A 26,783-nucleotide genomic window follows, 5' to 3' on the forward strand; every position below is an offset into this window, starting at 1 on the left:
ATTACTATTACTACTACATTACACTTGCTGCTATATTGTCTAAGTATGTACAATGGGGCCGGAGCTGGTGAGGAAGAATTGACAACGTGTAGTGCTACTTCTTCCCCATCAGTTTATACTTTCTAGAGTCCTTCCTGCTCAACTTCACTGGGTTTCGGCACCCCTTACCACCCTGCATTAGCTAAGAAAAAATACAATCCAATCCCTGTATATACGCACACACATTAACTGCAATCCGAGTATTGTACTAGATGTGTTCAAACAATCACAATGTCTGTCACACCGGTATCATATACATCAAGAGCATCTGTGGTTGTGCGGCGTTTGAGTATAGACCTACCTCCCAGTGAGAAGAACTGCTCCCAGTCGGAGCTTTGCTGCACATTCGGCAAGGCTTGTTCGAGAATGCCTGCTGGGTGGAGCAAAATCCGCAAATCATAAGCTTTGCCATTTCACATTTGTGTCCGGTTTCAGAGTCGTGACACACGTCGCAAGCGAAGGCCTGGCCGCAGCAAGGGAAACGTAACCAGCGAAACGACTTTTTATAGTGTTTGCAGGTGCCATTTAGCGGTAAAGGGGTCCCGATCTTTAGGTTCAATGTTTGCGCTTGCTCCTTCGCCTTTTTTGCACTACATATTCATTGTGTTACGTGTAAATTGTTGTCTTTGGCATTCGTTTGGTTGTTTCAAGTATCACATCATTGAGTGATACCTGTTGGTAACCGAAATGCATGGTTTGGAAGCAATTCCTGCAGACAACCTTCTTGATGCAGCCTGAATTATGCATGGATTACCCTGAGATAAATTATGGATTGAATACGTTTCAACGCATTTTTCACACACAATCCAGTAATCACACTCTAGAACATCCTAAATCACAGTCAACGTGCCTTTATAACACAATCAAGGCATTCTGATCTACCCAATTTTGAGCTATTCAGGTAACAAATTTCTGGGGATAAGTAAAAGGAACTCTTAGATTTACACTGAGTGCAAGTGTGTCCGCTACCTAAATGAACTGTTTTTTATACCAGCACGTGGTTCTGTATCAGAAATCTTTAGGGATTGTATAAATGAAGTTGTGCATCGCTTACACACAACTTCGGCTCTAAGCAAGTTAAGTCGATACGATTGTATGCCAATAAGAGTTACATCAATACAATTGATCTCGAACTTATCCCCACCAGCATCATATGCGTGTTCGGAAATTTTGTTTATAGTGGAATCTGGTACGGGCTTAGGAACCGATTGAGATCTTACTTTTTCCAGGCAATATTTGAACCTGGCTACGCATTCATTGGCGCTCCTCGATCCCACTTCTTCCGCGATAACTTCCCAATCCAAATTCTTCTTTGTATTTCTACGTTCTAAGGCACCCTCCAATAGTTTTTGCTCAGCTATGGTCCAATCGCCCTTCATATTGGCCTTAGTGTCAGTACTGTCCGACTGTGTCGTCTTGCTGTCCATGAGTAATTTGACTGCCTGGTTGGTATGTTCTATGGCGTTGCAAATGGGCTTGTCAGAGTTATTTGCTATGGATGATTTGATATAAAACTGTTTGGCAAGTTTGTCCAAGTCCGCGGTTGTAAAATCAGAGTTAAGTATGTTGAGTTTGGCCACAAAATCGGCCCTCGGCTTGCCATTAAGATAATCTTTTGACACTGTAATTTCATACTTTATGCACTGGGTCTTATCCACGGTTTCAGATGGGTTAGGATAGGGGTAGTAGTCGAGGGTAACGATTGTATCGCCACTGCTGTGCGCAGTTAGCTTCAAATTCCCTCCAAAACTTATTCTAAGCGCCTCAATCTCCTCGTCAAAGGCAGATTCCATTTTGGATGCCATTTAGACACGCTAGTATATATGCTCGCCATAAACCATCACACGGATTATATATGTAAAGTGGCAGTTCTGTAATTTAAAGTGATGTATTGGCCCCTAATGTGTTTATAAATCACAGTTAATTCATTTGGTGCAGTATTTACCATACTAAATACAAAAATGATTGTCAGGCATAACCGTACCCTAATGAAAAATTAAGGTCGCCACCATATGGCATGTCAGAGCTACCGTAACGTCTAAAACTAATAAAGATATAAAAGAGAAATCAAATAGTTTTGTAAATTATTTCATTTGTATTTTTACATACGTTTTCCACGCTAACTTGCAGTGTCTTATTCTATATCGTACAGACATGTCCAAACCTTCCACTAGTGCACCAAATGGCACTATCATTAATGAAAGTTTCCTCCCTTCGTCTCCTATTCTCCCTAGTAATGGTAAGAATTTGTGCTGATCTAGTGGATAAACAATGAGATTTCATTTGCCCATGGGCTAGGAAATGTATATGTAGGTCAACAAATAAATCCACATATGCTGCGATCTCCCTCCAAAATCGAAGGAAATACGCAGAAATTCAGTAAACCGTACAAGACCGTCACCAATGGACCCGGTTTCGATGCTGGTTATTACCAACAAATAAAGGGCATAAGTTATCCCGCTTTTGAAAATAAATCGACTGACACCAATATGGGCATAAATGGTGATTCCGTTGCGATATGCGAGCAAATATTCAAGAACCAACACTTCAAAAGGTTCTGCAGTGATCAAAAAATGATGGAAAGGTATATGCAAATACATTACAATGGCACAAGATTGCAAGCCGAAGTGCCATATGAAAACAGCGTTAATACGACGTCAGTTGGTGTAGATCCAAATAATGAAGTTATCGTTAGACCCATTGACAAACACACTTTGAAGGAGGCACAGGATTATCTCTGGGAAATTGTCTGTACCAAGGCTATAGCACTTTCTTGTAGCAAAATCCTAGAATAATCAGCCGAGGCTCTGCATTGTAAACAAAATAGTATAATCAATCTCTCATATATAATCACTTATGCCTAAATCAACCAACTACTATTACCCTTTTCCACATTTTCTAGTGACTTGCATATCGCAGAAACTTCGTTTTTAAATTTACCGATGGAATTTATGAGGGCTTTGTGCTTCTCGTTAACCTAAATGGTAGTAACCTTACCTTCTTAGTCTCATTTTCAGTTAGTCTTAGTTTCTCCGTTTCATTCATTCTTTGTTTCATCTCATTATTTAGTATCTTAAGTACACCATTATGCGTGGTGTTATTTATATCGAGGTTGAGCGATTGGGACAATGTGGGCCACCACTTGAATTCGTAGTTCTAAATCATTGAATTTGTACCTTCTCGTGTTCGATCAGTTCGTTGAGCCAGTCTAATATGTATTTTGACTTCATGTTACGGCATGCCTGTTCTTCGCTATATACGCTATACAAATTGCGTAGTTTAAACCCGCCGCCCAAATACTGCATTGCATTCCTGTTAGCGGTTCGTATATCAGTAATCATGCAGAGCATGTTATGCTTCAAATTGCTAAATTATACACTAAATACTTGTTTGTGCGATCAATTTTTAATCCTATAAGTGTATCCAATTTTTGATCAAATGCAAGTGCCCAAAAGGTGGCCATTAGAAAGGATATTTTTACCAAAATATGGCATCTCTTATAAAAAACATCACGATCAAACCCATCAGTTGCGTTGTTTATTTCTGATAAAAAATTATCCATTACTAATGGGATACTCTTCAAATCTGAAAAACTGGCTGCGATAAAATCAGATAATAACGAATTAAACTCCGGAGATGCGATTGAAGGGTCTATAAACCTACTAATTTCACTATAAATATGACAAGAAATTTGATTCAAACCTGGTGTTGACTCACTCACTTCACCAACTTCGCAATGTTTCACAAATTCGTAACCCTTTGCCATGAGTAATTGCTTAGACCTATTAAATATGTCCAAATATTCAATCATTTTGTCAAAATGGATGATTGTGGGTGGTCGATTTCTTTTAATGCAAAAAATGCTTTACAATACGGTGACAGTGACGCCAGTGGCTTCCCCATGAGATTTTCCCAAATACTGCTGCACTGCTTTATAGGCTCGGTGATGACCAGGTTTACTCTATGTCCACCATTTGCCACCAATAATTTCAAAAAATACGTTGGGATAACTATCTGTGGAATGGTTTCATCTTTTCTATTATGGATGGAGTTGGACGTGGGTAAAACGCTTTATGATGATTTAAAATTGACCCCCAGAGCATCAAAGCCTGAAATTGACTTTGTATATGCTAGATTTATAGCTAATGTATCACTCAAATTGACGTAGGAAGGAATAGATCACGTCACGGCGGAAAAGGCCAGGTATGCCCATAGCATACTCACCGACGACAAGTCTAGGGAGTACTACAGCAAATACGGAGATTTGTTTAACGGTAAACCGCAAATTACTCAGATGACTCAACAGATTCAATCATCTTGAATGCCATAACACTAGCTTTCTCGAGACAAATGATCGTATACTCAATTGGTTACTTTTTTACATATTCAAAATACCTAAAGTTCTCTAGACAATTATTCTTCATATACAATATATTGGCATTCGGTTTGGTGCTAGAATTGAGATTAGTCAAGGGGAATGGATCATTTTCTGGGACTCATCTTTTTGAAGGAATTTTAAGATTCCAAATCATAGAACTAATACATTCAATCTTCCCATCAATATTTACGCTTTGTTGCATGATATCGTGTCTTGTTTTCGTGGATGATCAACAAGAAATAATTTCTATGATGAAGGGATCTATGTCTACGGAAAAGGTGCTGCTTGATAAAATATCGCAACTTGAATCAATTAATAACTCCAAAATGGAATCTCCCCATGATTATTCCGAGCAAATTGTGGAAGATGTTAAGGTAAAGTAATAGCGATCTAGAATCTGGTGGAGACCATGAATGATAGTCAAAAAGGGTCATTTGAAAGAATTCTTAAGCACATAGCCGGGTCCCGTCGAGTCAAGCTGCCGAAAAGACAAATTTGGTACAAGTCTGGACCGATTTACATCTTTCTATGGGCACTAGTATATGTTTTCTGGCAATCACTCAGTCATTAATTTACAAGTTAGCGGCCTGGCCTATTTTGGCCAAAATTTTCAACCTATAGTCACAAATCAACAAACAAAAACTAACTAGTGTGAATGTACATATATTAAACTAATAATATAGTTGTTATTTTAGTTGTAAACTATTGAGTAGATATGGGATTGTTATGGGCTAAGAGACCTATCTAATGGGGAAAGGGTAATTTTTGGTGTTTTAAAATAAAACGAGTTAATTCAAAAGAGAAATAGTTATATGTTAGTGATATTTTCATTCATATTCAAATATATTAAATATAATAAATATATTTAACCCTTAGTCATTTCATGAATCATAGGTCATTACGATAGGAGAAGTGGGGTTGCCCAAGATGTTTTCTCACAGACCTGCGTCAAAGGCAAATTTGCCACTAATAATCTTGATAGGAACTTTGGGTGGAGTATCTATAGGGTTGAGTCTAGGAATCCAGTCCTATGGGTTTGATGTTTTGTCACAAGTATTCGAATGGTACCAGGACAATGATGATGATACTATTTCCTTCTACAAAACTATGTTATCAGTTATGTACATAGTGGGAATAGTAACTTCATCATTATTTTTCTGGTTAATTAAACTCAATGTTAGAGACATGATCTGTATTGGCCACGTTATTGCTTTAACAGGCTCGTTTATTGCATCAGTTTCTTTCGAAATATTTTCACTTGGCACGGGGATGTTTTTCATTGGGCTTGCGTATCCATTTTTAAACTACTCTCCCTTTTATATCATAGAAGCGCTCTCGGGTTGCCAAAAGTATATTCCTCTTCATCATGTTGGTATTGGTTTTGGAATTTTAATATCAGCTCTATCATCTTCTTACTTCGTCGCATATGACCACTTCAGTGCATCGATGTTGGTTAAGTCGGTGTGGCGTTTGTTGTTCCTGTTGCCATGTTTCAACAGTATATTCGCCATTGGTTTGATCGCCAACTTTGCCAATTCTACTGATACTGTGAGAGGTACGCCTGAGGAACTGAAGAGTTATAAAAGCATGAAATATCCTGAGAAGAACATATTGGAGTATGTTAAATATTCTGGGAATATTATTAATTTGGTGTATATATGTTTTTACTCCATTTTTGCCAATGCAGGGTTTTTATTTTTGTCTGTGATATTTTCTGACGACTTCATTTCATCACTTTCCCCTGACTACTTTTTATACTATCACGTACTTTTCGTCTTTTCTATCTGTGTATTGTCGGTCGCTTTATTTTACTTACAAAACATTCACCATCACGCTACTCACATAATACACGTCATATTACAAACCTCGATTATCGTCCTTTCAGCAGTTTACAGAGGATTGTATTCTAAAGATAATGATAATGTCTATTTAAAATACACGCTGGCTTGCATTTATATTCTCGCCTACATTTCCGGCGACGGGCCTCTTCTTTATAAGTTTTTCTTCAGGGTTGATATGTTTGCTTACCAGAAGACCTTTCTCAGCATCTGCAATGTACTTTCTTGGGGCGGGGCATCTCTAGTTTACGTTTTGGGATCCACGCGTTTTAGCGATTTAGTACAATGCTTTATTGGCATTATGATCGGTTTTTCGACATTTTCTATCATATTTTCAACCCTTCTACACTATAATGTTAATTTCATTGGTAAATGTAAATTGACGAACGGATCTAAATCTGCGAAAATGTAAATTGACGAACGGATCTAAATCTGCGAAATCCCCCTAAGAAAGTGGATGGATGATAATAACACAATTAATTGGTTAAAGAAATGTGATATAGTAGGGAATTTTGACAGTTGTCATTGACTCTTCCACAATCAATTATAGAAAAGTCGCTGGTACATATTATTTAGAGTAATTTGGATCGATGGACTAGCATTAAAATAGCATACGCGGTTAATCAGACAGTTTAGCTAATTTAATCAGCCATTTGTTCTGGTAATCACAGTAAATTATTGATTGAAAATGATTTAACAGGAATTTGTCTGGTGGATCGATATTTTACGAGTTCAGGCATCATCACCCCATATGCGTTATATGTCTGACTTGATCTTGTTGCGAGCTTTGTTAATTTTTCAATTATATGTATTACACTTGATCATTTCAACATTTAATAATAAAGGATCGAATAATTTGATATAAATGATTTCAAATCCATGTTTTGATGAGTGACCGTATGTGTAGAACTAGGGGTAGTTATTTTGTTTAATTACGAGGTTAGATCAGTTAGCCCAAGTAGCATTGATTTGTGGCGATTATCTCTGGTGTATAACGGAAATGTTTAATAGAATTGGTAACATTTTCAGACAACTAGTTCTAGAAAATACTAATGTGTAAACAATTCATACTGATAACCGATAAATCTTGCTTGAAATTTGCGTATAGGGCTTTCTTTTTTGTGTAAATAATAACAAGCAGCTAAAATGATCTTTTGCTTTGAGAAAATGTGTAGTTATGGGAATCATTAATATGTGTGCCACGTTTCCCATGCACAATAATTAATATGCGTCAAATTGTAAGTGCTGAAATATCTAGGCAGGTGTGTATAAATTATGGCTATTATTGAATTTTATATGATATCACTGGAATAACTTATATTTATAGGCACAACGTGTTGATAATAGTGCGCTGTAGTGTGTGTGGGCGTGTGGTGATGCCGAAGAAAAACAAATTAGGCAATAAAAACCAGCCTCGCAATGACGGGGATTTTGAAGGAGAGTGGAATGAGGAAGTGGCTGAGTCCTCCATTGAAGATGGGTCCATGTCCATGTCGCCTGACTTCCCCTTATACGGCAACTGTACAATGAATGTTGGCGATAGCAATGATCTACACATCTATGTCAACTGCAAATCGGATGAAGATTCATCTTTTTTAGATAATGATTTTGATAACGGCATGTTGCTACTCAATGAAAATGAGAGTAAAAACAAGTCCTCTAGTTTATGTATTAAGATTTTTGTCATGGCATGGATTATTATACTGATTTTATGTGTGATATTTAGGGAGAAAATAGGGAATGTGATTAAAATGTTCGCAAATAAGGTAAGCTTTTATAGAATTAGGTTTCGAAATTGGGCCCTATATCCTTCCTATACTACATCCTAGCTCTATCCGCATGTTTCCCTGTCTTCATGCCAATTGAACTCATGGAAAGTTTCAACTAATTTAGATCATGTCTTCGGGTTTCGTTTTCTCAAAAATTTATGGGAAATTATGTGATATAAATTTCACTCAGGGGGCATCTTATTCGCATCTCTTTCGTCATTCGTTGGATATCTAATTGGTTCCTCTATATGCTTTATAATATCCAAATACTTGCTTTATAATGGTGTAAAACGTATTTTTTGTTCAAATAAATATTATAACTCAATCAATCGCACTGCTGATAATATGGGTTTACGAGTAGTTGCAATGCTTAGGATATCACCACTTTTGCCACATGCAGTAAGCAACAATGTCATGCAGATGATCAGTTACATACTTGGAACCACTGATGTAACATTTTTCTGCTTTTCTGTCGGTAATTTCGCTGCCTATCCCGGTATATTTGTACTTTCCTATATTGGGTCCATTTTGGGCTATGTAGTGACTGATATGTGTAAGTGTGTTGTTATTTAGCTTTCTTTTTAAATGCTGAAAGCGTAATTCTAACTATATTGGGGATCTCATTGTCTGCAGTAGGTAAACATGCATTTAGGCCGGTATCATCTACACCTACAATCTGGTCAAGAATAATATACAAGTCTAGAATTTTGTATATTATCTTAACAACATTGGTCATACCAATATTTTCCATGGATTTTTAACTGTACCATAGCTTAATTTTTTATTTGACATAACTTTCAGTCAGTCACACATCGTAATTATATCATTTGCAGAATGATTGTTGAATGTGGGCAATTAATGATTTGCTGTAAGTGATTATATTTGTATTGGTGATTGTGCATGATTTACATGCTTAATTTAGATTTGTAAATTAATTTGTTTGTGATTATATATTGAATGATAGTATTCATAATTGGTCGCTAATGATATGCTCCATAACTACTATATATTATGGTCGTATTAAATTAGTTGCTACTTAATCCAAATTGTTCGCTAAATAAACATTTTCATACTTAATCTTCTTTTCAATTAACGTTTCTAATCTCTTAATATCTAAATAAATATGCAATCACTCACTATTATAATTGATCCCTTTACATCTTAGATAGGCGAAGACACGTTCCCTAAAGTCATCAGTGGAATGATTGAGTATACTAACGATATTAAGTGCCAATTGTTTGGAGTAAAACAATCCTATTCGGGTCTGATTATTAATCGCTCACTTTGTAATTACTCAGAGATTCTAGTTCATATACACCGACTTGCGACTTAAGTTGTGTCATGGCCTCCACACATGATATGTAAACTCTTTCTTTGACTTCGCCGTTCTAAATACAAAGCCAGGCACCTTAATATGCGTCTTTGCCAAATCGCCATACTTAGGATCACTAATTTTGACATCAACAATCTAATTCAGTACTATATACCATAAATAGGTTAGCCCACTTCCCATCCTCTGGCAATTTAACATTAGTTATACTTGCAACCTAATTCGTGTTTAAGATACATTTTCAAGGCCATTTTCAAATTTAAATGGTAATTTCGGACCTAAATGCCTGTTTTTGTTACAATTTCTACTGGGAGATATTCCAAATTCGTGGCCTCCTTTCTCGATAAATTTACTAAATAATATAGTGTCTACCTGCATCCGCAATATATACTGCATGGTTTGGCATATTTGGACAATAATGGCATCCCATTTACACTAGTAAATATCACACAGTTTCCATATCTACATTCAACTCTTTCACTGAACAACCCTGCTGTTACATTAATCCCATCAACACTGTTAGTGTCACTTCCACAATCACCCGTGGTATCAATTTGTGAAATAACGATGATGTCACTAATCAAAGCAGATACTCGTTCTAAATGTGATTTTTGTGTCATATGGTACACATATATATGTCCAGCATGTTGTATAGAATAGCTAATCTGGTATATGAACGAATTGTTACTACAGGGTGAAGAAATGATAGCATCTTTGAATAACCTAATATGGAGTTTAAAACAACACTTATATCAATATTGGAATTCTAAATACGCACTGCATTACGATAAAGACGGAAATAACGGTACTCCAATCACAAACACTTGTTTCTGTAACATTGTATACATAAGGTTGGTATTCATTATCTAGCGCCAATTTAAAAGATATTCCACTGCTTGCAGCGATTCTAAATCATTCATACTTACTTAGTTATGAATGATATGAGTTTACTACATTGCAATATCTGTTTATGTGTACAATTTACCGATTTAAGTCCTAGGCCAAATCTGCCCAGGGAATGACTATTAGCCTTGACACTACTGAATAGTATACCAATGGATTCTATGGAAGAGGGATCCAAACCACATCCATTGTCACTCACAGTTATTTCATAACCGTAGCAATCATTGATTTCCACACAAATTTTAGCACCATTTGTGTTTATGCAGGCATCCGTTGCATTGTCCACCAATTCCTTCAGCGTCATAAAAATTGAATTTCCAGCATCGAAACCGAGTACTTCCATGTCTGAATTGCCTTTTAATCACTTTTTTCGAGGAATATCGCCGTGTGCTTGTTATTTGCGTTGGGTTCCATGATAATTAATAATATTTCACTGTTTAAAGCAATATTGATATTTGTTCATATCTCACTACTATAGATAGTAGAGGGGAAATTAAGGAGAAATTTTAGAATCGGAAATAAAGTAGTAACTAGTAAAAATAAAAATCTCACAAACCAGAGAAAATTTGCGCAGAAACTCTCAAAGTTTTAAATGTAAAAACAGAGCTAAAAATTAAACAAATACTTCAAATACTTTACATGAATTGAGTTGTTTTAAATAATTAAAAAAATTAGTATGCCTTGCCAATTGCCATTCCACTAGTTTCCTTCACAAATAACACACAAACCACTGTAGATACAACACAAACTACAGTGAATATAGAATATACCAATGCCTTACTATAACTCAACATGGCATCAGATGCTAAGACAATTGCAAAGCCTGATATCCAATTAATTAGTGTCGCGGCAGAGACGGAGTAATCCTTGATCTCAGGCGGATAAACCTCAACAAAGTACACCCACAATACAGAACCAAATCCAATTGAAAAACCAATACAAAAGCCAACAGCGCCAATAATACATAGGATTTGCGTGGTTTGATGCTCAGGGTAAGCTATCAAAGATATAGAAGCTGGGATCATAAATAAAGACATTATAACAGTACCCACAATCAGCAACTTTCTCCTACCAACCTTGTCAATGATAAACACTGCAACTATTGTGGTAATGAGGTTAACCATTGTAAACATTGAAGATACGGTTGTCGCCAGGTATACACGGCCCAAAATTGAGAAAAAGAGGCGCGTAGCGTTTGCCATAAGTACGTTAATACCGGATAGTTGAGAAAGAGATGATATAACTAATGTTATGACAATAACTTTGAAGTATTTTGGCGATGACATGCATTTTATTAAGCCCAGTTGTTTAGATGCTACAACACCATCACCATCTTCGACCATATTTGGGGAAGCGTCTGAAACTTTACTAGATTCAACATCATTAAGCACCGACTCAAATTCACTTTGTAGCTCTTCTTCTCCATGTAAAATAGTCAAAACCTTTTTGGCTTCATCTGATTTCCCTTCTACCATGAGCTGTCTTGGGGTCTCAAACCTGCTTACAGTCATGAAAATAGTAATAGAAATTAGCGAGAATAAAATGGGTAACCCAATAATGAAGCGCCACAAAAACATATCCGTAGTGCTTAATACAAATTCCTTAGTCTTATCATCTTCTACTACTCTAAAATATAATAATTGTAGAGAATTAGTGACCAACTGCCCAAAAACTATGAAAAACTGGTAGAAACTGGAATAGAATCCTCTAGATTTAGTTGGCGAGATTTCAGAGATATACAAAGGTACTACAACCGACATGCCCACACCAAGGCCTGCAATCAACCTTCCTATCAATAGGGTAACGAACTCCTGTGCAGCGACACATAATATAGTACCAACGATATTTAACAAGTGTATGAACAACAAAGCCTTCCTTCGTCCAAACTTTACAATCACACTAGTCAGCCCAGCACCTAAAGTAGCCCCTAGAAATACGAAAGATGATAGCATACCGCCATATTTAACAGCAGTGTCACAAGTCGCACGTTTGGCATTGTCATCATCACACCATTTCAAGTCTACAGCGGCAAAATCCCTTGAAGCATTGAAGCTGACAGTGTGGATTCCAAAATTCATAGCACCGCAGCACGCAGCCACAATGCTCATATAAAATACTGTTTTCATTTTGTGATATGGGGGAGTACGCGTTTTACACTACTATCTCCTTTTGTACGTCACAGTACTCCTCCCAAAAATTTTCACTGTAAATTATATATATATACATAAGGATTCACATATCCATCAGGATTCACATATCCATCACACTCCTTTGTAGTTATTTACACTAATATGTAAAAATTCCCTTAGTTAGCACAAGATCATTTGGCTACCTGTACTCCTGTACTCATTTTTTAGAATATATGATTCTAGGTATAGACAAAAATTACACATAATGTTACATTTATATTTTGTAAATGAAGTTTCTAAAAATACTACCCATAGTTGTTATTAGATTTTATGACATGTCGTTCACGCTGCACTAATATCACGGTTGGTTCCAAATGTTAGTGTCAATATCAAAGTTAATGCTTGTAAATATTAATTCTATTGGCCTTTTAGAAATGTTTACAACGTTTTTCTAAATCCTAATAAATTTCTATCCTATGTTATGATTGTTACATGCATGCCCATACTATTCATAGATATAACTTATTAATACATTTATTTGTGTCTAAATCAATCATCAGCATATATGGAATTGTTTTGAAATAACCAACCCTTCACATATACTTTAACTAATACATTCCATATATCACTTAACCTATACTAAGGTTGCCCTATATATATCTACTACCTACGATACTTCATTATTGCAGTATTCAATGTCACAATTATTTATTTTCAAGTCATTGCTGCTGATTTTAGTTACCCATGCATGTAATTTTCCAGCCAGTTGCAATTTTGTGTAAGCTTGACTCGCTTAGCATTATTTGGCGTAATTAAGGCTGTGCAGTTCGAATTAAATGATCTTTGTCATTTAAATAAAGTTCTAAAAAACAAACCGAACGATTTGTGCCTTGCGGTGAAAAATAGCAACACAAATTCAAATAACTATTTAACGCAACTCACATCTGGAACAAATGTGTATGTGCTTCAGTTTATGAGAAAATGATTTTCTTCTTTTCCATAAAAGATTGAGAGTTTTTGAATTAAACAATTTAGTTGCCCTTGATCTTCTTCTTTGGCCTTAGATCGTTACAGTGACCACACCTTTTCTTGCGGCAATTTGTTGCACGGGGAGGGAGTCTAGCATAACATTTGCGGCAAACCATCTTATTACAATTGTACTTTTGTGCCAGCAGTGCTAGAGATGGGTCAATAACTCCACCTCTCAGCCTTAACACTAAGTGAAGCGTCGATTCCTTTTGTATGTTATAATCTGAAAGTGTACGACCGTCCTCCAATTGTTTTCCAGCAAAAATTAGTCGTTGTTGATCGGGGGGAATTCCCTCCTTGTCTTGAATCTTAGCCTTTACATTTTCAATAGTATCACTAGGTTCCACCTCAAGGGTTATGGTTTTACCCGTAAGTGTTTTTACAAATATTTGCATTCCACCTCTCAGCCTTAACACTAAGTGAAGCGTCGATTCCTTTTGTATGTTATAATCTGAAAGTGTACGACCGTCCTCCAATTGTTTTCCAGCAAAAATTAGTCGTTGTTGATCGGGGGGAATTCCCTCCTTGTCTTGAATCTTAGCCTTTACATTTTCAATAGTATCACTAGGTTCCACCTCAAGGGTTATGGTTTTACCCGTAAGTGTTTTTACAAATATTTGCATTCCACCTCTCAGCCTTAACACTAAGTGAAGCGTCGATTCCTTTTGTATGTTATAATCTGAAAGTGTACGACCGTCCTCCAATTGTTTTCCAGCAAAAATTAGTCGTTGTTGATCGGGGGGAATTCCCTCCTTGTCTTGAATCTTAGCCTTTACATTTTCAATAGTATCACTAGGTTCCACCTCAAGGGTTATGGTTTTACCCGTAAGTGTTTTTACAAATATTTGCATTTTTACTAGTTCACAATGTATCTTTTCTGTTTGCGCAATTATAATTGTAATACCCCAATTTTAATATCGCGGTGCAACTAAGATACTATAGTAACTGTTACTGTGGTTATACCTGGGGCATGGGGGCCATATGAACCAGCCCAGAATACCAATCCAGGCTATCACATTCAGGGACACTAGTCGTGACAATTCCGGTGATAACCACATTATAGATCACGCTCACTACGTTTATTCACACATAACAACTATAAAACCCAACGAAACTCAAAATAATGATATCAAAACAATTGTAACACAATCTAAACTCCTTTCAGACCACATATATGTTGCACAGAGGAGAATAAATGAATTGCTCACGCAATTCATTGAGCAATCAAAGTAATTGAAAGGAAATTTTGTGGAATTTCTATTTGCTCAATAATTATTAAAACAATTTTGATGATTCTACAATTTTTAAACCCTCATATTTACACCAATTTAATTCATTATCACTCAATATATGTATCCACCAAGTAATAATTGCTGTGAATATAACTAGAGTGTCCATAATGCAATAAAACCCTATCACTGCAATCATGAATGCCAATGCCCCCTACGTGAAGAAGGGATACAACAAACAGATATTCGCTGCCCTAGTTGAGTCTTTTAGCCGTCTCTTCCTTTGTGACGAGGAAATTGTTATATGCGATCTATTACTCCATACAGAAAGATCCTTATGTGATAAGGATATTGAATTGGCAATCGGTATTCCCGACAAAAAGGTCAGGGAAATTTGCACTAAGATGTACAAGCAAAGATATTTGGCCAAAGATACAGCTAGTGGTGTACCAATAACTGAACCTTGTGATACAGTTTACAAACCAAATGACAAAGTTGCCGGGATTTCAGTATCACGGTATTAAACTAAGATTAACTTAGAGAAGTAATCAATTCCCAATGCTTCTACCGATTGAGTAACTACCTAGTGCTAACTGTGTACTACAAAATGAAATCAATTGAAGAATTGTTGCAGAGACAGAAAGATCGTCTTAATGACATAGACATTTATATCTGTCCAAACTGTAACTCAACATACGATGGTCTTGAAGTACAAATGTGTCATTTGGACCCAAAAGATTCTCAATTTTTGTGTGATTGCAAAACCAGACTTGTTTTAGATGTAAAAATACAGTTCACGTAGGATTTAAAAAAGAAACAAGACAGTTGTGAATCACAGATTCGTCGTTTCGAGCAACAGACGAGAGAGCTAAAGAAACATTTAAGTGCTGCATGGGGAATGCAAGTACCAGTATTTGCCATATTCAACCGCAATAAACCATCAAATATTGGATCACTTGAGACTCCGCTGCAAAGAATGCTGTTGAGAGTTCCAAACCCAATAACATCGTTGCCAGAACAAATAAAAGAAAAAACGTCATCTACATCTCCTAAAACAACAATGATAAATGATATTGATCATTGCAATAAGCAAGAATTGTCCCAAAGCATGTCATCTTCTGCTACATCGGTTGCCGATAACATTACAATCCCCTTTATCCCCAAAAGGCCAGGTAATCCAAATAGTTACATAGCAAGCGATGTGGGCCAAAGTACCAGTACCAATAAAATAAAATTCCACATGAAAACAAGCCTCAATTTGAATTTCAAAAGGCCATTAGCACAAGCTAATACACCAGTTGGCGGTCGTTTGGTTATAAAGGTGTCTGATGATGTGAAAATGACTAATGATAATCCTAAAGACGTTCCTAATTTCTTCATATCCAAACTCAATTCTTATTACACACTACAAGGTAGGTTTCATATTTGTTATATGATTTATCATGTAACTAAAGTAAATTATATAACCAAATAAGTTATTTTGCAATGTGACGTAGAAGCGGAGAATCTACAGGACGAAATGACGATGGAGGAGTTTCAGCACTTTTCAGACCTTTACGACAGGTACTTGAACAATATATGACCCACTTTTTAAATTGTACAGTATGTCATAACACTAGCTTATCATTAGTTATATATGTTTAGTTGGTAGCTGACATGCCGTGCCGTTTGCAATTGTTAAGCTTAATTACAAAAATATTTGGCCTAATTATTACAGGCGATATATATGTTTGTGAGTAAATTAATTATAATAGATAGGCACAACTCACAAGTGCATTTAGTGATTTGCTACATACATCTATACGTGTTAACATATATATATGCGATTTCTTAAATAAACAATTAAGTGTTTATATAAAATACCAATGTATTATTTTAGTGAAATAAATGGTAGATTAATCTATCCAATTTATAGAATTAGGAATTAACAACTGGAAATTAAATTTCACATAATATTAAAAATAAAAGCATAAAAAATATTTTTGCATACAGATCACACATACTAGTGTTATTAAGTGATAATTAAATTGATTTTTTATTTAAATTTCGATGGATTTAAATAAATATATTTACTAATATGGAATTAAATGTCATCTACTATAAATAGACAAAAATGGCACATAAAAAATTCGATCCCTCATAAAATGGCTAAATACATTTATTATAAATATATTCTGATTGATGATATCTAATTGCTTGATGATTTAAGTGGTTTCATGAAAAATATTATATTTTATTATAAACATAATTGATTGTAGAGTGGAACAATAATAAATACGCATCTTCGGGCATGCAATAATAATAGTTCATCATACGTGTGAAAGTGACTGGTTAATTAATCAACAACAATCTTATTATCATAAATATTTATCAACAAATGACATTAACTAATTATTATTGGCTACATAAATAATACTTTATCTGCAATAAACAAAAATAACCATGTGGTACCGGTAGTGTAGTACAACTTATATCAGTATATGAGATTCCCTCAAAATTTACGGATTTTATTATATATTAAATTCACATATAACATAATATTGGATGAAAAAATTATAACCTTCGCAAATAAAATACATCACATTATCAGAAAATTAGCAACAAAAGTTGTTATAGCTCAAAAGCTTTGGGTGGAATAACAGAACTAAGTCGTTTTGAATTGGCAAAATAACTATGAGTTATAGTGCTGCAGATGTGGTCCACATCGAAACTGCTCCTCAAGGTCTGATAGTTTTCTTCAGTAAGCATGCCAGCGGAAGTTAAATCCTTTGCCACGCCCAGTAGAGCCGATTTTGACTGAAGAGCGCATTTGGTTTCAAGGAGCCAGAAGGCAGTCCTAGGTGATACGAAACAGACATCCTTCCCATCAAGACGCAAAATATCGCACTTTGAATATGTTTTGCAATCTTTTTCAGTAGCCGCTAGGCTCATGCATTCGACAGATTCTGATTTTGAGCTGCTGAGTTCTTCCAATATTTTTTTGGACAAATCAATCTCTTTGCCAATTCCAGAGGCACTCATTTCTGACATGTTATCAAAATCCTGAGCATTGTTGGAATTGTTCGATCTATCTTCACTGCCATTTAGCGATGAATCATCTCCAAAATCCCCATTCAATGCAGATAACGCCTTAACAATGTTAGACTCTGCAAGTGGATGCGGCTCATCCAGCAAGATAAACCTCAGCACATATACATTATCCAGTGTAGTAGGATGCATTGTAACGCTCAACTTCTCTCTAAACTCCACATCCCTCTCATTTGGAGATAATGCATTGGAAAAGTTGTAGTTTTCATCATTTGATGCGTTTCTAGAAGAGCTGTGGAGTGAGATGGGGGATTCTGTAGTGCTCGATGGATATTGAGATAACAATTGATGCCTCAGTTGCGCCAATATGGCATCTGTTACTTCAGTGCAGTCAGAAAGATCGGATAAAGTGAAATCAAATGAAAGCCACTCCCCCTTTACGTTCGGTAGGGGGTCGTTTTCAACAGGAGCCTGTTTGTCACTAGGCTGGGCCAAAATTGCACAACCAAACGGGGTGGCAACCATGAGCGGTGACCCCAATTCAACCTTAGTACTTACACTAAATAATGATGCATTGTTTTTTGAGTCATTTGTTTCAGTGATGATTTGATCACTTGCATCACTGGATTCTACGCGATTATTAAGAGTGTTGTGTTCGCTGATATCACCAATGCCACTTTCATCACTGTTATTACCCAATCCACGAGCTTCTACGTTTATACACAGCCCCAGTGCTAGACAAGACACTAGTGCGAATGATTCTCTCATTTTATACTAACGCACACTACAACTTATGGGGCAGAGTTCACGGTACATTTAACACTTAATATTTAAATCACACAATCTACACTACAGCCCACAAATTTCACACTGATTCCGCTGAAAAATCCATACTAATTCCACAAACTACATCTTGCAACAATTATACCCTGCATTTAGTGAGTATGGTGTATGTCTACTTGAGATTCCATAGCAAGATCGCATATAATTATGCAGTTATAAGAAAATTTGCCTTTAAGTTGCAAAAATTAGTTGTATACGTGCAAAAAATTAACATATACCCTTCCACGCACCGTTTAGCTTTACTTGTGGCTCATATTCTGGTCTAACAAATTCCCTTACATAACCATCTATTGCGCATGAATTGGCACATGTATATACTGCAATTGAACTAAAATCTACTCTCTCATTGTCCAAATAGTACAATAATTGTGGAAGAATTTGGAATTCAAAGCTGCGATTTCCACCACAATGGCTGCATTTTGGCGGCTCCCAGTCCATTATTTCATCGCCTAATTTCCTATTCCTATTGCTAACCCATAATGGGTTGCCATGGCGCTCATAATAGATTACATCTTGGTGACCAGTGATTTGACAAAATCGATCATATGAAGTGTCATTTCCGAACATATTGTATTTTTGTTCCTCAATGGCATCGTATGTCTCCTCGTAATCCTCCATTTCTACATTTTTTTCCACAAAAACGCTACTAACAGATCGTATATTGTTTTCAGATGTTGGTTGGGTAAAACATATATCAGACTCCGGTGATTCTGCAATTTTATTAGTGGATACTGGTATATCTTGGCCATTGATTGACAAATACTTTTGATACAATTGATGCTCATGCGAATAATCATCTTTTACCTCATCTAGTGTAGTTATGTTGATTACATACTCAGGGAATGTTGTTTTTAACGTTTTATGTGTTCGGGCTATTTCGCACCTTTTATGTAAGCTAGTACCATTAGGCAAAGAATCTATCAAAGTAGATTCTCTGCTTATATTATCAGCTACTTTGCCGAGAGATTTATTACTTTGAGTAGAGTGACATGGTAGCCCACAATCAGCACAGCAACCGCGAATTTCTTTGGTGGAATCTAGGGTTACACCAAATTCAAGGGGGTTGTAACCAAAGAACTGATTATCCCTAGGCAATTGGTTGCGAATGATGGCAAAATTATTACCACAGGGTTGACAGATAAAAAAGTAGAGACTGCGATGGAATGCATGATCATAGCGATCATCTGGCGCATACAATTGCAGGCAAAATGTCAACACATTTCCGCATTCATTACACAGAAATTCGGTCTGTGATGGCAAATTTAGCGAAAGCCATGCTGGCATACCACCTACTTTGCAAGGGAAGTGTTCTCTAGTAATTTCCCACGGTTCAAATCCGCTCACCCAACCCAGCGCTGGAGGTACATCCATAGTGGTGTTGGGGTATCTGTGCTCTACGCCTGCGACTAAAAATGTGGATAGGGAAGATTGGCAATAAGTCGGCCGCCTTTATTAACCACAAGGAATTTCACCCAGGTGAGTTCTTACACAATTCCATTGTATATTTAATTGTAGAATTATGTTTGTTATGTTGCTTTACCGATAAATGTACATGTTTCACTGCCAAACGGTTCAAATACCAAATATTGTAGTTAATTAATAAATTAATATACTATTTTATTAACTAATAAACAATTTATTGACTAATTGTTACCAAATTATCCGAGGATTTATGAAATATTTATTCAAACAATATGAATTCTCATTAATTCCGTTACTTAGTGATTAAAATAATTCTTAAATTTATTTAGGCAACTTTGAAAACCTGGAAAAAGTATGGATCGCAGAGGAAAAGCACCAGCGAGAGCTCAAGCGCCAGAAGGAGATGTTAGAGAAGAGAGAGGAGGAGATTAAACTTCGTCAAATTACTAATGACCTGAGGCAGCAGGAACAACGCCAACTCCTAAGAGAAATCAGAAGAAGGGAACAGGAAATTGATGAGGAACACTCCGAGTATATCAAAGTCCTCCAAGAAAGATCGTTCACTTCGGGCGAGGTTGTTAATAGCGAGAAACGTAGCAGGCAGCAAGCTAGAGTCTGGGCTAAGTCTAAATACAAGGAGAACATAATGCCTAACAACCATTCATCGGTATATGGTAGTTGTTATGATAAGGTTAACGACCGATGGGGATATAAGTGCTGCGAATCATATGACAAAAACTCAGCCTGTTCTAACTTTATCGCAAAACCCACGGAGATTAAGAAGAAGAAACGGAAGGAGGTGAGACACATGACTGGTTTGGCGCAGACGTTGGGTAGTTTGATTTCGTTACACTAGAGTAACTTTTTATTTTGTTCTTAAAATTATTTTCCATTAGAAATCCAACTGATGCCAGTACAGATAAATTTAAGTTATATTTGTACAATTCATATTATAATCTAGCCCATTTGACTATAATTGTTTTAGAATCAAAAAAACTTTACTCTTGTATTGAAATTGTATTTTTACTACAATTTTGAACGATTTGCTGCTTACTTGTTGTTTTTTAGGGAACATGTATTCCAAAAATTTACACGAAAAAAATTATCCTTAAATTTACAATGGTACACACCAATATGTGTTAATGTATATTTATACATTTTTTTGATTTAATGTGTATTTTAATTTAAAAATCCCCATCCAGTTACATTAAGCCTGCGAATGAATTTTTGTACAACCGCCAAGTGACAACTCATTGTTTGTTTATATTATTTTGCACAAATTAAAATTTCTAATCACATGGTATTCATAACACATACCATATTACTCCGGCATAATATTCCGTTTACACTAAAATTTTGTATTAAATATTTAGCATAATACACATTTTACTGCGATAATTATACATAATTGCACAATCTCACCGGCATGTATATACAAGAACAAAAGTACCATTATTACACTTGTTCATTACTTGGATATACATGCGGTCGCAATCCCTTGATATTTCGTATTTGGTCAATTACTGATCGTGCAATGTTAGGCTCTAAGAATGGATCCTGGTCGATCATTAACCATTTATAAAATGCAATGTTGTAAGATATCGATCCAGATGACTTTGACCGGATTGTCTTTGATAAACCCATGGACCAAGGTACAGGTAGCATAGCTTCTATCAAAAATAAATGTCCCTGATTCGACTCGTTAATTATCTGTGCTTTATACATAGATAAAACATTGTATGCACAACCAAGCATGTTATCCTCACACAGAAGATCAGCTTTGAGCATCGCTTGATAGATTCTGGCAATGGGTGGCTTTATGCAGCGATGCAACAAATGTTTTACAGCGCTAATTATTTGACCCGATAGATTCCATGAGTGCTGAGAAGAATGTTCTGAGTGGCTAGGGGAGCATTCGGCCATTGAGTTGAATACTATGCCTTGGATGACGAATATCACCCCTCTAGATTATCAAATATTATTAATTGTGATATATTATATAATAAAAATATTGCTATTACATATGATAATATCAGACAAACCTTATGGGCTCCTGAGCTATAGGACCCGTCCTTGAAGCCACTTGAAATGCCGAAATAACATGTGGTAATAATCGTACCACATGGCCAAAACTTGTTTCATTCAAATATTGGCAATATGAATGTTTAAGGCTCCATTCTACGCTCAGCGATTTACCATCGTAGCTAGAATACGTATTATTGTATGTCAACAAAGTTCTACTTCCAGATGCTAATGATATTCCCCAAATTTTACCAATATCACAGCCACAATTGTTTAAAATCTCCTGTTCCATATTTTCAATAGCTGTAACATTATCATGTTGTTGAACAATTCTTCGGTATTGATCAACATTTTTATCTATGAGATCAAGTACTAAATTAATAACAAACTACCATTTTGTGGCATCAGAATGGCCCTTGCAATAATCTCAATTTCACCGCCGGAAATACATACATATTCACTGTACTTGGCAATGTCACTGTTTACTTTGAATGGAGAATTGGCAATAGTTTCCATCTTATTTCCCCTTATACACATCCCAGGTGCCAAATCCACACCTTCTCTTATGCTTATAAGTTGCTCCGATACTAAATGACGCAACCATATACCCCTTATATCTACTCTTGCATACAAATGTCTCAGATCATTTAGACAACGTTCTAAATGCATTTCACCGCAACACCCTAACACGTATTCGCCCGTGCTAAGAACTTCAATCTCAACCGATTGGTCTGCAGTATATAGCAGTGCTAAGCCGTATAAAAACTGTTCCATGTCCTTGATGTCAACAGGCTCTATCGACACTCGTAATATGGCTGAGACCTGAATTATGACGGGAAAAATTAGCGGGGTTTCAAGAGTTATGTTGCATAGATAACTCATTTTTTAATGGCAAATATATTATTTCTCAGCACATAATGACATTTAGAATACACATTGATTTTTTATTTACAAATGTATCGTCCCAATTATATAATTATTAGTGCCATGCCAAAATTGTTGATAATATAAATAATGATTTATAGAAAACACCATTGAAGTGGGAAAATTAAAAAAGTTTAATATAATTTAATTTTTTTAAATAATATAAAAGACTCACCACCAGATCACCATTAAGTATTGGTAACGGTTGAAGATTTGGTACGCTATACAGAGTCAAACACCGCTCAATTGAACAAAATGAGTGCCGTGATTCCATATTATCCCTCAGAACATGCGGGTCATGTAATCGGTGAAGCCATTCAACTACAAGTTTAACTTGATGTACCGTATCATCAACTCTTGGTTCTAATTCCTCAATTTGAAGCGCCAAAATGTTACCTTCAAACCCTTCGGACACTGGTATTAAGTCACCTCCCATGCATAAAAAGATTTTAAATACTCGTATTGGCTGATTTGAAATGTACAAAATCATGCCTTCAAAAAGTCTACCGTTAAAAACCCGCACTAGTGCTACAAACTCACCGGGACGCTCATTGCCTCTTAGTTTGTCGCCCGTCAGCCTGAGTGTAGTCATGTCGCAAGCGACAAATTTTGTTACATGGATCAATGTGATATTATTGGCAATAATTTGGTCAATTTTGAGAGACGAATTTATGACCGCCATTCTGTCACACAAAGAAGTTTTGGGATCAGGGAGACAATTTACTATAACATCTGCTAGACCCTTGGCCAGAGGAATCCATGTATTAATTACATATATCAGCAACTCTTCTCCCTTACGGTCTGTAGGCTCAATACTTAAATAATTGATTATCTTCTCAACCTGAGTAACATTTTTGTGCATGCATTGTAGTGTGTAAATGTATTCATTTGTGAAAATGTATATAAATAATATCATAATTTACCTTTGCTGCGTCATATTCTAGTAGAATGAAGTTGTAGATGGAGTAGATTTGTTTAATGACAAATTCCACAAACATGGGCATTTCGTCATCTTTACATATTTTTACACATTTTTGTTTATGTGAGTAGAAATAGCCGCCCCAGAGAGCCTTGCGCATATGTGACAACGATTTTTGGGGCAATTCCAATTTTTCCACTATTAAGCGGGCAAAATCAGTCAAGTTTACCGCCCACTTATGGGTCCCGGAACAAAATATTACGTTGCCCTCACTTGGGTTATAATAGTTATTTTTCCCATCAGGAGGGGGAAATTTGCCATTAAACTCAGAAGCATTGCTCTCTTTATCAACGAAATCCATTTCAGCATCACTTCCTGTGGTAATATTGTAGACTAATGCATTTGCCTGACCTACAATGTCTTGCAACCGGTGGTAAATTTCCAGCGGCGTAAACCTTAGTTCAGTGATTAATCGGTCAATCTTGTTCAATACAAGCACTGTTCTAACCCCTTCCTTGAAAGCTTGTCGCAGAACAAATTTTGACTGCGGGCATATACCTTCAACCGCATCCACGACAAACAACGCACCATCACACATACGCACAGCAGCTGATACTTCGATAGAGAAATCCACATGCCCCGGTGAATCCACCAAGTTAATCAGATAATCATCTCCATTCAAATTATAAGTAATAGATATACTACTAGATTTGATTGTGATTAGTCTGATTTGTTCATCCTCCCTATTGTCTAAATAGCGCAACTTTCCGGCTGAATTTGAACTAATTATGCCATTAATTGAAATTAGGCTATCAGATAGAGTTGTTTTTCCGTGATCAACATGGGCCAGAATGCAGACATTTCGGATCTTTTCAACATTGCATCTCACCCTATCCAACGCCTCTATCATCACTCCGAACACTATATTCGAGGTAGCTCTTATACTACATAGTATTCACTTTATCAATTGACTTCATCAACTATCTACCTAATAGAATCAGACACGATATAGCAAAATTTACCGTGGAATATCTCTACATCCTATTAATACCCTGATTTGTGTCACTTGTCTATTCAATCTTATTATGGCCCTTATTACCTTTAAACAATAAGTATAGATCCGATGGTTTTAGGGCAAAAAATATTTATACATCCCCATCTATGACAAAAAATTATACCTTAATCAGACTAACACGGCCTACTAGTACGCTTACATTATATACAATTAAATGATTCTAACATATATCTTCTTGTAATAACAATTGGTAAGTGGGCTGAATGGTTGGGCATAAGACAATAGCACCAAATAATCACCACTCTTGCACTCAGAAGATGCGCTGATGGTAGCCTTAGATACACCAGATGTACCAACAACTCCATGAGCACTAGGCGACGAACTGTAATCAAAAGGGGTTACAGATAAACCATCTAGTGTTGAACCCTCACTGATTTTCCTTTTAACAAAATCATTGTCTATTATGTTTTTAAGGCTATCTTGGTATGGTTCATTAGGTATAGCAGCCTTCTCATAAATACCCACACTATACCAGCTATATCCAGTAGTAGCGTTACTCTCAACTTCAATGGTAAATTTTGATTGTTTTGTGTTGTTTTTGTAAAGAATAGCATAGTAAGACCTACTGCTACCATAATCACCCAAGTTTAGGTGTGGAATAAATTCCTTGGGAAATCTAAATGAATAATAAATTACTGTCCATCATCCATTTTATTATTCACTATTGACAAACAGAATGTATTGTTAGTTTTGAATCCAGTATACGTTCTAGTGTGGGAGCTCGTGATTAGTATTGACCGGAATAGCAATAAATAAGACAGTGAATATCTCAAATACATGCTTATTGTGGGGTCTAGGTAAGTTTCTGTTAAATGAAACGTGGATTTGACGGGGATTCTAATGAAATAGACTTAAAGCGTACCATGTAGGCACCAAAAATGATTTAGAAAGCCCGATCCTGACGATCCTCTTTTCCAATATATCGTGGAATTTGATGAGGGTAAGCACACTTAATTATATCTTGAGAATATTATGCATTTAATGTGCAATAATCACTCGCCTATTTGTCCAATCATATCCTTCATCTAGTACAAAAGGAACTCCAACGCTTAGATGAAGCATGCGCTCGTGAGCAAATGACCATCCAACGCGACTATGATGAAAAAAAACAACCCTTCTTCGAAAAAAGGCAAAATATCATAAACAAGGTACCAGGGTTTTGGTCTAAAGCTCTCCAACACCATCCAGCCCTTTGTCTACTCACACCTGCTGACTTCAACATCCTACAATATCTGACCAAGATAGATCTCAAAGATAATCTGGATGACAATGGCAGTTACAAAATAACTTTCACATTTGATGACAATGCTTCCGAATACATGGAGCCCTTGTCCATCGTTAAATATATAGTCTTCGAGCAAAATCGTGAGACAGTTGCGGAATGTACTCACATCAATTGGAAACCTGGGAAAGTAATCACTCAGTAATTTAGAGCCCAATAGATGTGGTTATTAAGGCTAGAAATGAAGAACAATGCAATGATTGGTCTTTGTTCGAATGGTAAAAAAAACAATTACCTAGGTTTACTTATGATGAGTGGTTGAACAAGCCTAACATTGGGGAGATTATTAGAAGGGAAATTTGGCACGCACCTTTAGCCTATTATATGGATACAATTTCTGCGTCAGATTTTGACTACGATGATGATATGGATGAGTGATTTTAATAAACATCATAATTTCTTTAAATTAAAGTTTACCTACGCTAGTAATATATACACCAAGATAGATCTTGTATCTTAATTTTATCACAACACCGATATACAGAGTCTCACACCTTTTTTGATCGCTAAACTCTACTATTATTGTAATAAATCGACTACTATGCATCTAATTAACTAAAACGTCAATAGTATGAGTGGAAACTTCATGAAATGGATCACTATAACTTAACAACACAGCTCGATT

At 36.1% G+C, this 26,783-nt stretch overlaps 17 protein-coding genes across 17 annotated transcripts; 8 read left to right on the top strand and 9 right to left on the bottom strand.

Annotated features, from left to right (window-relative positions):
- On the bottom strand, positions 95-1,844 carry BMR1_03g01300 (Uncharacterized protein C18H10.09; the record flags this gene model as incomplete). The annotated part of the gene is made up of 6 exons (XM_021481919.1): positions 95-172; positions 341-629; positions 650-773; positions 794-869; positions 890-1,008; positions 1,031-1,844. The coding sequence occupies 6 exons, from the start codon at positions 1,842-1,844 to the stop codon at positions 95-97; spliced, it is 1,500 nt and encodes a 499-aa protein (XP_021338501.1).
- Positions 2,222-2,834, top strand: BMR1_03g01305 (hypothetical protein; the record flags this gene model as incomplete). Its single annotated transcript, XM_021481920.1, has 2 exons — positions 2,222-2,278; positions 2,301-2,834. The coding sequence occupies 2 exons, from the start codon at positions 2,222-2,224 to the stop codon at positions 2,832-2,834; spliced, it is 591 nt and encodes a 196-aa protein (XP_021338502.1).
- Positions 2,835-2,879: 45 nt separating this feature from the next.
- Positions 2,880-3,850, bottom strand: BMR1_03g01310 (hypothetical protein; the record flags this gene model as incomplete). Its single annotated transcript, XM_021481921.1, has 5 exons — positions 2,880-2,899; positions 2,923-3,016; positions 3,037-3,195; positions 3,216-3,405; positions 3,426-3,850. 5 exons carry the CDS (start codon positions 3,848-3,850, stop codon positions 2,880-2,882), a joined length of 888 nt encoding a protein of 295 aa, XP_021338503.1.
- Positions 3,860-4,988, top strand: BMR1_03g01315 (DnaJ protein, putative; the record flags this gene model as incomplete). The annotated part of the gene is made up of 4 exons (XM_012793419.1): positions 3,860-4,186; positions 4,208-4,313; positions 4,334-4,791; positions 4,812-4,988. The coding sequence occupies 4 exons, from the start codon at positions 3,860-3,862 to the stop codon at positions 4,986-4,988; spliced, it is 1,068 nt and encodes a 355-aa protein (XP_012648873.1).
- Positions 4,989-5,344: 356 nt separating this feature from the next.
- On the top strand, positions 5,345-6,667 carry BMR1_03g01320 (hypothetical protein; the record flags this gene model as incomplete). Its single annotated transcript, XM_012793420.1, has 1 exon — positions 5,345-6,667. One exon carries the CDS (start codon positions 5,345-5,347, stop codon positions 6,665-6,667), a length of 1,323 nt encoding a protein of 440 aa, XP_012648874.1.
- Positions 6,668-7,631: 964 nt separating this feature from the next.
- On the top strand, positions 7,632-8,143 carry BMR1_03g01321 (hypothetical protein; the record flags this gene model as incomplete). Its single annotated transcript, XM_012793421.2, has 2 exons — positions 7,632-8,021; positions 8,042-8,143. The coding sequence occupies 2 exons, from the start codon at positions 7,632-7,634 to the stop codon at positions 8,141-8,143; spliced, it is 492 nt and encodes a 163-aa protein (XP_012648875.2).
- An 8-nt stretch (positions 8,144-8,151) lies between these two features.
- On the top strand, positions 8,152-8,727 carry BMR1_03g01322 (TVP38/TMEM64 family membrane protein slr0305; the record flags this gene model as incomplete). The annotated part of the gene is made up of 5 exons (XM_021481922.1): positions 8,152-8,194; positions 8,215-8,423; positions 8,445-8,577; positions 8,598-8,656; positions 8,677-8,727. The coding sequence occupies 5 exons, from the start codon at positions 8,152-8,154 to the stop codon at positions 8,725-8,727; spliced, it is 495 nt and encodes a 164-aa protein (XP_021338504.1).
- BMR1_03g01330 (DNA topoisomerase VI, b subunit, putative) lies at positions 9,050-10,600 on the bottom strand (the record flags this gene model as incomplete). The annotated part of the gene is given in 12 exon segments (XM_021481923.1): positions 9,050-9,077; positions 9,098-9,137; positions 9,162-9,288; positions 9,308-9,412; positions 9,433-9,492; positions 9,512-9,571; positions 9,592-9,632; positions 9,654-9,706; positions 9,727-10,019; positions 10,043-10,120; positions 10,141-10,261; positions 10,281-10,600. 12 exon segments carry the CDS (start codon positions 10,598-10,600, stop codon positions 9,050-9,052), a joined length of 1,326 nt encoding a protein of 441 aa, XP_021338505.1.
- Positions 10,601-10,928: 328 nt separating this feature from the next.
- BMR1_03g01335 (MFS transporter, SP family, sugar:H+ symporter) lies at positions 10,929-12,365 on the bottom strand (the record flags this gene model as incomplete). The annotated part of the gene is made up of 1 exon (XM_012793423.1): positions 10,929-12,365. One exon carries the CDS (start codon positions 12,363-12,365, stop codon positions 10,929-10,931), a length of 1,437 nt encoding a protein of 478 aa, XP_012648877.1.
- A 1,052-nt stretch (positions 12,366-13,417) lies between these two features.
- Positions 13,418-14,266, bottom strand: BMR1_03g01340 (ubiquitin C; the record flags this gene model as incomplete). The annotated part of the gene is made up of 1 exon (XM_012793424.1): positions 13,418-14,266. The coding sequence occupies one exon, from the start codon at positions 14,264-14,266 to the stop codon at positions 13,418-13,420; it is 849 nt and encodes a 282-aa protein (XP_012648878.1).
- BMR1_03g01345 (transcription initiation factor TFIIE alpha subunit) lies at positions 14,842-16,226 on the top strand (the record flags this gene model as incomplete). Its single annotated transcript, XM_021481924.1, has 5 exons — positions 14,842-15,161; positions 15,185-15,425; positions 15,447-15,816; positions 15,838-16,056; positions 16,141-16,226. 5 exons carry the CDS (start codon positions 14,842-14,844, stop codon positions 16,224-16,226), a joined length of 1,236 nt encoding a protein of 411 aa, XP_021338506.1.
- BMR1_03g01350 (hypothetical protein) lies at positions 17,255-18,439 on the bottom strand (the record flags this gene model as incomplete). The annotated part of the gene is made up of 1 exon (XM_012793426.1): positions 17,255-18,439. One exon carries the CDS (start codon positions 18,437-18,439, stop codon positions 17,255-17,257), a length of 1,185 nt encoding a protein of 394 aa, XP_012648880.1.
- A 282-nt stretch (positions 18,440-18,721) lies between these two features.
- On the bottom strand, positions 18,722-19,885 carry BMR1_03g01355 (TSR4, pre-rRNA-processing protein TSR4; the record flags this gene model as incomplete). The annotated part of the gene is made up of 1 exon (XM_012793427.1): positions 18,722-19,885. One exon carries the CDS (start codon positions 19,883-19,885, stop codon positions 18,722-18,724), a length of 1,164 nt encoding a protein of 387 aa, XP_012648881.1.
- On the top strand, positions 19,927-20,792 carry BMR1_03g01360 (step II splicing factor, putative; the record flags this gene model as incomplete). The annotated part of the gene is made up of 2 exons (XM_012793428.1): positions 19,927-19,990; positions 20,266-20,792. 2 exons carry the CDS (start codon positions 19,927-19,929, stop codon positions 20,790-20,792), a joined length of 591 nt encoding a protein of 196 aa, XP_012648882.1.
- BMR1_03g01365 (elongation factor EF-2) lies at positions 21,392-24,711 on the bottom strand (the record flags this gene model as incomplete). The annotated part of the gene is made up of 6 exons (XM_021481926.1): positions 21,392-21,899; positions 21,979-22,330; positions 22,351-22,545; positions 22,567-22,780; positions 23,058-23,723; positions 23,806-24,711. The coding sequence occupies 6 exons, from the start codon at positions 24,709-24,711 to the stop codon at positions 21,392-21,394; spliced, it is 2,841 nt and encodes a 946-aa protein (XP_021338507.1).
- Positions 24,712-25,026: 315 nt separating this feature from the next.
- BMR1_03g01370 (hypothetical protein) lies at positions 25,027-25,526 on the bottom strand (the record flags this gene model as incomplete). The annotated part of the gene is made up of 2 exons (XM_012793430.1): positions 25,027-25,492; positions 25,513-25,526. The coding sequence occupies 2 exons, from the start codon at positions 25,524-25,526 to the stop codon at positions 25,027-25,029; spliced, it is 480 nt and encodes a 159-aa protein (XP_012648884.1).
- Positions 25,527-25,688: 162 nt separating this feature from the next.
- BMR1_03g01375 (template-activating factor I) lies at positions 25,689-26,536 on the top strand (the record flags this gene model as incomplete). The annotated part of the gene is made up of 5 exons (XM_012793431.1): positions 25,689-25,741; positions 25,764-25,816; positions 25,906-26,288; positions 26,309-26,376; positions 26,398-26,536. The coding sequence occupies 5 exons, from the start codon at positions 25,689-25,691 to the stop codon at positions 26,534-26,536; spliced, it is 696 nt and encodes a 231-aa protein (XP_012648885.1).
- Between the last annotated feature and the right edge of the window lie 247 nt (positions 26,537-26,783).

This window comes from Babesia microti, chromosome III (genome assembly GCF_000691945.2).
Source record: "Babesia microti strain RI chromosome III, complete genome".
Taxonomy (NCBI): Eukaryota; Apicomplexa; class Aconoidasida; order Piroplasmida; family Babesiidae; genus Babesia; species Babesia microti.